The sequence below is a fragment of the Oreochromis niloticus genome, linkage group LG18 (genome assembly GCF_001858045.2).
Source record: "Oreochromis niloticus isolate F11D_XX linkage group LG18, O_niloticus_UMD_NMBU, whole genome shotgun sequence".
In the NCBI taxonomy this organism is placed as follows: domain Eukaryota; kingdom Metazoa; phylum Chordata; class Actinopteri; order Cichliformes; family Cichlidae; genus Oreochromis; species Oreochromis niloticus.
The window spans coordinates 38,268,779-38,279,459 of record NC_031982.2 but is presented as its reverse complement, the minus strand read 5'-3'; the positions used below and the strand labels follow the sequence as shown (position 1 = coordinate 38,279,459).

Sequence of the window (10,681 nt, the reverse complement as noted above, 5' to 3'; positions counted from 1 at the left end):
ACCCCAGTCCTTCTTTACAGGTGAAAATAGAGCAACAGGACCGCTGAGTCTTTGATTTTATTTATTTTCTGCTGTGTTTCACTTGCATCTATTTGAAAGAGTGAGTGTAAACACAAAAAATATTTTATTTTATGTGCTGGAATATGAAGAAAATAGGTTTAAATGTTAAACAAATTTCTTCCAGTCAGAGAATGTTGCATATAATTTGATGTTTGCTTGATGCATAAAGTTTAAAGATTAAAACTAATAAAACAAGTTTTAAAAAGAGACTTTTCCATTTGATTACATTTTATATGATGGATTACGCAGAAAGTAGAATTGGGCTGAAAGATCTATCGCTTTATCACCTATTCAGGTTGTAAATTGTGTTTTTAAAAAGTAACTAAGTAACTAATTACCCTTGAAAATAAGTAATCAGTAAAGTAACAGGATTACTTTTTGGGGGAAGTAATCAGTAATTAGTTACTGAATACTTTTTTCAAGTAACTTGACCAACATTGCTTATCACACAAAAACATGAAACAGGTAAATATTAAATTATATGTTAAAAATGTGTGTTATTTACAGCATAAATGTGATATGCTATAATTTATGCATATGTTCATGGCCTACTTTGACCTGTATACTCAGTGGTTAAAGTGGGTCGTAAAAATGTGAAACACAATTTAAGGTTAAGACCTGGTACTCAGGACTTCAGCAGCTTGATGAGGAATGAGCATGAAGGGAATAACATTTTCTAACGTTTCTAACTGCTCAACAAATGTCAGCAAACACTCATGTTTGTGTCTGCCAGATAAAGGTCCAGCTGCTGTGTGATGTGACTGAGAGAAAGATGTAAGAAGGACAGCAGAGGAAGAAGAGAGGTGAGATTAAGGGTAAGGACTGCTCAGCAAGATTTGATAAACAAACAAAAAACTATACAAACAATAATTAATGAACCCACCCACCACTTTAATTACACTCTAGATCTTGTTTTAACATATGGCATAGAAACTGAACATTTAACAGTGTTTCCTGAAAACCCTCTGCTGTCTGATCATTTCCTGATAACATTTACATTTACAATAATTGATTACACAGCAGGGGGGAGTAGACTTTATCAAAGTAGATGTCTTTCTGAAAGTGCTTTAACTAAGTTTAAGAATATAATCCACCCACTGTTATCATCTTCAATGCCCTGTACCAACATAGAGCAGAGCAGCTATCTGAACGCTACTCCAACAGAGGTTGATTATCTTGTTAATAATTTACCTCCTCACTACGTACGACTCTGGATACTGTAGCTCCTGTGAAAACTAAGGCCTCAAATCCGAAGTCCCTGACTCCGTGGTATAATTCTCAAACACGTAGCCTAAAGCAGATAACTCGTAAGCTGGAGAGGAAATGGCGTGTCACAAATTTAGAGGATCATCATTTAGCCTGGAGAAATAGTTTGCTGCTTTATAAGAAAGCCCTCCGCAAAGCCAGAACATCTTACTATTCGTCACTGATTGAAGAAAATAAGAACAACCCCAGGTTTCTCTTCAGCACTGTAGCCAGGCTGACAAACAGTCAGAGCTCTACTGAGCCAACCATCCCTTTAACGTTAACTAGTAATGACTTCATGAACTTCTTCACAAATAAAATTTTTATCATTAGAGAAAAAATTACCAATAATCATCCCACAGATGTAATATTATCTACAGCTACTTTTAGTACCATCGATGTTAAGTTAGACTCTTTTTCTCCAATTGATCTTTCTGAGTTAACTTCAATAATTACTTCCTCCAAACCATCAACGTGTCTTTTAGACCCCATTCCTACAAAACTGCTCAAAGAAGTCCTGCCATTAATTAATTCTTCAATCTTAAATATGATCAACCTATCTCTAATAATCGGCTATGTACCACAGGCCTTCAAGCTGGCTGTAGTTAAACCTTTACTTAAAAAGCATCTCTAGACCCAGCTGTCTTAGCTAATTATAGGCCAATCTCCAACCTTCCTTTCATATCAAACATCCTTGAAAGAGTAGTTGTCAAACAGCTAACAGATCATCTGCAGAGGAATGGCTTATTTGAAGAGTTTCAGTCAGGTTTCAGAGCTCATCACAGCACAGAAACAGCTTTAGTGAAGGTTACAAATGATCTTCTTATGGCCTCTGACAGTGGACTCATCTCTGTGCTTGTCCTGCTAGACCTCAGTGCAGCGTTCGATACTGTTGACCATAATATCCTATTAGAGCGATTAGAACATGTTGTAGGTATTACAGGTACTGCACTGCAGTGGTTTGTATCATATCTATCTAATAGACTCCAATTTGTACATGTAAATGGAGAGTCCTCTTCACACACTAAGGTCAATTATGGTGTTCCACAGGGTTCAGTGCTAGGACCAATTCTATTTACATTATACATGCTTCCCTTAGGCAGCATCATTAGAAGACATAGCATACATTTTCACTGCTATGCAGATGACACGCAGCTCTATCTGTCCATGAAGCCAGGTAACACACACCAATTAGTTAAACTGCAGGAATGTCTTAAAGAAATAAAGACCTGGATGGCCGCTAACTTTCTGCTTCTTAATTCACATCAAACTGAGGTTATTGTACTCGGCCATGAAAATCTTAGAAATATGGTATCTAAGCAGATTCTTACTCTGGATGGCATTACCTTGGCCTCCAGTAACACTGTGAGGAACCTTGGAGTCATTTTTGACCAGGACATGTCCTTCAACACACATATTAAACAAATATGTAAGACTGCTTTCTTCCATTTGCGCAACATCTCTAAAATTAGAAATATCCTGTCTCAGAGTGATGCTGAAAAACTAGTTCATGCATTTATTACTTCCAGGCTGGACTACTGTAATTCATTATTATCAGGAAGTCCTAAAAACTCCCCGAAAAGCCTTCAGTTAATCGAAAATGCTGCAGCAAGAGTCCTGACAGGGACTAGAAAGAGAGAGCAGATTTCTCCTGTTTTGGCTTCCCTTCATTGGCTTCCTGTTAAATCCAGAATTCAAAATCCTGCTCCTCACATACAAGGTCTTAAATAATCAGGGCCCATCTTATCTTAATGACCTTGTAGTACCATATCACCCTATTAGAGCACTTCGCTCTCACACTGCAGGCCTACTTGTTGTTCCTAGAGTATTTAAAAGTAGAATGGGAGGCAGAGCCTTCAGTTTTCAGGCCCCTCTTCTGTGGAACCAGCTTCCAGTTTGGATTCGGGAGACAGACACTATCTCTACTTTCAAGATTAGGCTTCAAACTTTCCTTTTTGCTAAAGCATATAGTTAGGGCTGGACCAGGTGACCCTGAATCCTCCCTTAGTTATGCTGCAATAGACGTAGGCTGCCGGGGATTCCCATGATGCATTGAGTTTTTCCTTTCCAGTCACCTTTCTCACTCACTATGTGTTAATAGACCTCTCTGCATTGAATCATATCTGTTATTAATCTCTGTCTCTCTTCCACAGCATGTCTTTATCCTGTCTTCCTTCTCTCACCCCAACCAATCGCAGCAGATGGCCCCGCCCCCCTCTGAGCCTGGTTCTGCCGGAGGTTTCTTCCTGTTAAAAGGGAGTTTTTCCTTCCCACTGTCGCCAAAGTGCTTGCTCATAGGGGGTCATATGATTGTTGGGTTTTTCTCTGTATCTACTGTACTATATAAAGCGCCTTGAGGCGACTTTTGTTGTGATTTGGCGCTATATAAATAAAATTGAATTGAATTGAAGTGCAACGGGACAGTAGTCTTTGAGGCAGGACACTGAGGACTTCTTTGTGCCTTGAGGCACTTTAGGACGACAGCAGTGCTGAGGAAGAGGTTGAAGATGTCAGTGAGGGCATCTTTTAGCTGGTCTGCACATTCTCTGAGCACTCACACAGGGATGTTATCTGGACCAGCAGCAAATTCAGTGATATACCACAGGACTGCTAACCCTTAACTCTGCAAAGAGTTTTCCTCACATCAGCCAATCTGGTCATTGTGAGGTGGGGTGGAATTCCTCACCAGCATGTCATTCTGAGCGTCAAACAGTGCATAGAAGTTGTTCAGCACATCTGGTAGGGAGGCGTCACCCTCACAGGCAGGTATCGTCTTCCTGTAGTTGGTGATGGCCTGGATGCCCTGCCACATGCGCCGCATGTCACCGCTTTCCTGGATTCTTGTGGATTCTTTTGCCATGCGCGTGCTTTGCTGCTCTGCAGGCTCGAGACACTTTGGCCCTCGCTGTTCTCAGGGCTGCATTGTCACCTGCTCTGAAAGGGAAATATCTGTTTTTTAGCAGCAGCTCATCCACCCTTTCTGGTTGGAGCGTGTTATGGCCTGCAGAGAGAGCTCCTGCAGGCCAGGTTCTCACCTGTGTCAGAACCGGTTTGCAGCATCTGATGAGTGGTCTGTATACCGGGAATAGCATAACATATCTGAGGTGGAGGCGGGGCTTCACTCTGTACGTGCTGGGAATGTTTGTGTCAATGAGATCCAGCTCGTTTCCCCCCCTTGTTGCAGTCCATATGTTGATGGAATTTCAGAAGCATTGACTTGAGATTTGTGTGGTTGAAATCTCCGGCGATAATAAACAGTCCATCGGGGTGTGGGTACTGCACCTCACTGATCGCCCCGTGCAGCTCGCCTCTTTGGCGTTAGCGCTGGGTGGGATGTCAGTTGTGAATTCCCGAGGGAGATAAAAAGGTGTGCATCGAACAGTCATAAAATGGTAAATGGCCTGTATTTGTATAGCGCTTTACTCAGTCCCTAAAGACCCCAAAGCGCTTTACACGTTCAGTCATCCACCCATTCACACACACATTCACACACACGTTATGGCAGCTACATTGTAGCCACAGCCACCCTGGGGTGCACTGACAGAGGCAAGGCTGCCGGACACTGGCGCCACTGGGCCCTCTGACCACCACCAGTAGGCAATGGGTGAAGTGTCTTGTGCCCTCATGTTTAGTGTAGCTTTAGTTCGGTGTCAAGTCTTCGTCTTTGTGAATTGTTTTTTGTTTCCTGTTTTATTGTGAAAGTCCGTGTCTCATGTGAGTGTATTCTGTGTTGCTTCCCCCGTCTCCTCTCCTGTGTGTAATCTCCCTGTGTTCTTTAGTGTGTATTTAATTCGTGTCTACTCGTGTGCTGGTTGCTGGTCCGTCTGTGTATCTTGCTACGGCCTCTGGCCTCAGGTGGCCCCGCCTTCCTCTATGGAAATCAAAGTGTTCCAGGTCTCACGGGGGATTGGCTGGCCCGGACTTATGCCCGCCCCAACTTCATGCAGATCAGAGTGTGCCAGACCACTCACACCATTGGCTGCTGCAGGAGCCTTGAGTACGACAGACCAATGACACAGCTGCCTGCAATTACCTGAGAGTATAAAAGGCTGAGGAGTCTTGATTTGTGGGGGGGACTTGTTGATTTGAACAGACTGTGCAGATTGTCCCTCCTGCCTATGCACTGCTGCCCTTTTGAGCCTTTGTTTTGGAGTAGCCACCTGTGAGATGTTTAGGTGATTGTCATTAGATGATTAGTGTTATATTAGTGTTATTTGAATACATGAGCTGTTTGTTATGTTCGTTTAAAGCCCCCTACTACCTAGTGAGTTTCACTAACGGTTTTCAGTTATGTTAATAAACCTCATGTTTTTCTTTTTATGTAACCCTCCTGTCTCTGGACTCATTTATGCTACAGCCCTTGTCGCCTAGCAGAGCTGGGTCGTAACAATCTACCGTGTGTTCTCGCTGCTGTCCACCTTCTTGTGCCTCTGCTCACCCTCCTTCATGTTCAGCTTTGCTGTTTAGCAGTTTAGTTTCTCCCAGTTTATATTATCGTTTGTTCCGTTTTGCAAATTCACCTTCAGTTTTACATTGCAATAAACGCATCTCAGCGAGTGCCTGCTCTTGTGTCCTCATTTATTTCCTCCACATGGCTCACCGCCTTAGCTGTGACAGAATTATTAATTGTTCATTTTGAATCATACTTGCATACACTGTTATATTAATATACGTGTTGTTCTGGGATTTTCAAGGAGGATAAAACATAATGTGAGTTAAAAAAAAAACATTACCACAAATTGTTTTATAATTTAACTTGAAATGATTGTCAGTGGGTAAACAATTAGTATTGCACAACCAGAAACATGAAGGTTTTCTTAGTACTGCATATTTACTACTAATAAGTTACCTAACTTAAGTTAGGAAACTTAGTCATCTTCAGTAAGCTCTGCTTAGTTTTTTTGTTGTTGAGGAAACGAGTTTGAATAGTTCTTTTTGAGTCCGAGGAATGTATTAGATTTTACAGTGTACAATGTAGGCAAGAGGGAATGGAGATTTTTTAGTTTTTGAGTTAAATTCTTCTCTGCCAACCACACAACCGACCCGTGACACAAGCATGTTAACCTTCAGAAATGGATCAGGCAGGGAAACAGTCAAATTAAAAGACTGGTTAGTAAATGAAAATAAAGCAGGAAAATATGACCTGGAGATGCAGACAGACCTCCTCCTAATTTTAAAGTGGCCACGTCAATAATTCTCCAGTTTTCTGAAGATTTTTTGTTCAGAAAGTGTTTTTGTTTCGACTTTGATTTTTTCAGCCACTTAACAGTGAATAATTAATCATCCAGCCATTTCAAGTTTATCCAATTCAGTGATGCAGGGAAGCTGCAGCCTGATGAAATAGGAGCTCCCACCTGAAAGTGAAAATGCTGCTACTAGTGTGTAAAGCAGGAGGAAGTGAGAGAAGTTCAAACCCAGATCAGAGAGGAGGAGGAGAGATTCAGGGAGGAGCTGAGCTGTTACTGAACTAGAAGAGAGAGAAACCTCCACATTCAACAGAGTTCAGCACACAAACCATAAACTTTACCTTCATTCAACATGTTGTCTTTGGACTATTATGCACTTTCTTTACTGATTCTCACCATTCTAACAGGTACGTTACAATCTGTGTGTTTGAAGAAATACATTTGAATTGTGATGATTTATAAAAGTATCAAATATGTTTCTGTTCCTTTAGGTGTCAGCTGTGAAGATCTCACTCCAACCAACAAAGAAGTGTTCAGTGTAGAAGGCAGCACTGTTACTCTGTCCTATAGATACTCCAAAGCTGCTGATGGGAATGATTATTTATTCTGGTATCGACAATATCCTGGAAAACCACCAGAGTTCCTGATCTCTCACTCAGGGACAGGAGTGGAAATATCAGAACCAGTTCGTGGAGTAACCTTTAAAGTGAGTGAAGATAAAACACTGATGACTCTTCAGATCTCCTCTGCTGCAGTGACAGACTCTGCTGTGTACTACTGTGCTGTGAGGCCCACAGTGACAGGAAACACCAAAACTCTGTACAAAAACCTTTGGAGCAAAGACAACAGAATACTCCACAACATCCACTAGAGGGAGCCACACACTGTTAAACCTCTGATTCTTGTGTCATTGGACTGATGACAAAGACAACAGAGAAATGAAGCAGTAAAGATCAGAGACAGAGACAGAGCTGCTGTGGAAGCACTAAACTATTTGATTGGCTCAGCTATTAAACTGGCCCCGCCCACTGTAAATTGAGCTCATCCAATGACATTATTTGTTGGTCCTTGTGCTGCAGTGGAAGAACATTGTTCATGTGCTGTCTGTCTGGCTTTAATAACTCCAAAGACATGTTGCTGCACCTCTTTTTGCTTCTATCTCACATTATAGGTGAGTTTAAGAACAGGGATTAAAGTTTAGTTGAAGCTGCTGCATTAAGCAGATATACAGACTGCATTTCACTACTTTTCTTCTTTCTTTTTCCAGGACTAACAGCTGGAGACTCAATCACTCCTCAACAAACTGAAGTCACTGAAACAGAAGGAGAATCTGTCAAACTCACATGTAACTATCAGACAGATGCAGGTGGTGCTTATCTTCACTGGTACAGACATCATTCTGACCTTTTTTGAACTGCAGGCAGTGTTGCCAACTTAGCGACTTTGTTGCTATATTCAGCGAGTTTTAAGACCCCCTTAGCGACTTTAATTCTAAAAAGCGAATAGCGACAATTCTGGCGACTTTTTCTGGTGTTATTGGAGACTTATTTATGACAACTTTTTGACGTGAAAGCGCGTATCGCTCTTACTCTAAACAAGCAGCGGTGCTGCCGTGGGCACCTCGCCCCTGCCAAAGCGCTCATGGGCGGAAGATTGTCCTCCCCCAGCTGCTATCAGGGCAGGAGATGTTCAGGAGATGTGAATCGCGCATGAGCGAAGCCGCTGCTCCCGCACTGACTGTAACGCAGTCAGTTCTTCTTTTACTCTTATGCTGTTTTGTGGATCACAAGGTTTAAAACTACTTATAAACACACACACACACACACACACACACACACACACAAAGTAACTCCAGAGTGCCTATTTCGGGTCACTTTTGCCGGTCAAGGCCCGGATAAAGGAGTAGGGTTGGAATTGTGACATTAAAAAAAACAATAATTGCTAAAAGAAATTTAATTTGTAGTTCTAAATAAACTCTAAATGCATTTAGGACGTTTTGTACTCAGTTTATGTCTCTTCCACGATGTTATTTCTCTGTCCAGCAACGTAGGTTACAATTACATTAGTATGACCAATTATGCAAATTAGGCGATGGCGTCATTTAGCGACTTCTGGCGACTTTTAGGACAGCCAATAGCGATTTTCCTTACTGAGGAGTTGGCAACACTGACTGCAGGTCCTTGAAGGGTAATACAGTTTGAAGCTGGAGGATCTCTATATAACTATCCATGGAGACTAGGTCCCCTAACTTTCAGCAGCTGTTGAAAGGATAAAGTTGTGGTATGTCAGTGGTTAGAAATACCATTATTACTTTAGGATTAGTTTAACACAAAGTCAGGGCTGACCCGGGACCATTGCTGTGAGTCACAGTGCGCAGCATAAAAGTCCTTTCACATCGGACGCAGCATGTGCTGCTAATGCTAACTAAAAGCAAAGGATCCAGAATTTGTTGCGCTGGCTGCTGAGTTCTGTGGGTTTTGCAGCAGCTCTACCTGTACTAGATGCACCTGCTCCTTGTCGTTTCTATCTCTGACTTTATGTCCTCTACAAGAGTTTGTTTTGCTAGTTCTTCAGATGTTCAATAAAAACATGTATGCTAATTCATAACGAAGAAAGCTTTGTAGTGAAGACTGTCATTTCCAAAACACTGCCCCCCCCCCGCGGTCCACAGCGCTGTTGAAAAGGCTGTCGTGTCCCTGTATTAAGCACGTAAACCTGTGACACAAAAATCACAAAACTCAGACGACCACAGACTGTTTTCCTTCGTGGTGATGAAGGAAAACGCTGGGTTGGCATGTAAAAGGGCATTTATTCCCTTCAAGGACCTGCAGTTCAAAAAAGCGCCCCTCAGACAGCCAAACCCATCTGTTCTCTGATTGGATTGTTACATTTGTGATTGACATGACATTGACCAATCAGATGAAAGAAAGAAAAATAGGGTCAAAATCCGTACTTGTAACTTGCAGGTGATTTTTTGGCTAAGTCCACACACAAATCTTTTTTATGCACACACAAATTCTTTTTACACATACAAATCCTGATTTAGAAGTACAAAATATTTATGACCACATTTTGAGCCCATAGAACATTGCTTCTGACCACCACAACTCCTACTCTGCTGTGTTTCAAGCTGATTAAAGAAGAGGAAGTTTAAAAGAAGGAGGTGTAACAGAAGTGAAGCTACAAACCAAAGAGGAGACACAGAGATTCAGGGAGGAGCTGAGCTGTTACTGAAGAACAGACGAGAGAGAGAAACCTCCACATTCAACAGAGTTCAACACACAGAAGATTCACTTTATTCAACATGTTGATGTTGGACTGTTATGAAACTTCTCTGTTAATGATCATGATTCTAACAGGTACATGACAATCTGTCAAAAACTGCTTCATCCCAATATTTACATCTTGTTTATACTTTCTTTGTATACAACACAGCATTTAACAGATTTCTGTTCCTTTAGGTGTCAGCTGTCAACAACTCACTGCAAACAAAACTGAAGAGTCCAGTTTGGAAGGCAGCACAGTTACTCTGTCCTACAGATACTCCAGACAAGCAGCTGGAGGTGACGAGTTTTACTGGTATCGACAATATCCTGGAAAACCACCAGAGTTCCTGATCTCTCACTCAGGAACTGGAGTGAAAATGTCAGATCCAGTTCCTGGAATCACTTTTAAAGTGAGTGAAGATAAAACACTGATGACTCTTCAGATCTCCTCTGCTGCAGTGACAGACTCTGCTGTGTACTACTGTGCTGTGAGGCCCACAGTGACAGGAAACACCAAAACTCTGTACAAAAACCTTTGGAGCAAAGACAACAGAATACTCCACAACATCCACTAGAGGGAGCCACACACTGTTAAACCTCTGATTCTTGTGTCATTGGACTGATGACAAAGACAACAGAGAAATGAAGCAGTAAAGATCAGAGACAGAGACAGAGCTGCTGTGGAAGCACAAAACTATTTGATTGGCTCAGCTATTAAACTGGCCCCGCCCACTGAAGTTGAGCTCATCCAATGACATTATTTGTTGGTCATTGTGCTGCAGTGGAAGAACATTGTTCATGTGCTGTCTGTCTGGCTTTAATAACTCCAAAGACATGTTGCTGCACCTCTTTTTGCTTCTATCTCACATTATAGGTGAGTTTAAGAACAGGGATTAAAGTTTAGTTGAAGCTGCTGCATTAAGC

General features: G+C 41.7%; 1 long non-coding RNA gene and 1 gene segment (V, D, J or C); both read left to right on the top strand.

The window, feature by feature from the left end:
• The first annotated feature begins 6,687 nt into the window (after positions 1-6,687).
• On the top strand, positions 6,688-7,662 carry LOC112842856 (T cell receptor alpha variable 3-like). The segment is given in 2 exon segments: positions 6,688-6,898; positions 6,983-7,662. Coding segments are annotated over 2 exon segments (435 nt in total).
• A 1,992-nt stretch (positions 7,663-9,654) lies between these two features.
• Positions 9,655-10,044, top strand: LOC112842861 (uncharacterized). Its single transcript, XR_003214884.1, has 2 exons — positions 9,655-9,850; positions 9,953-10,044. It is a non-coding gene; the product is annotated as an uncharacterized LOC112842861 (long non-coding RNA).
• Positions 10,045-10,681: the final 637 nt, after the last annotated feature.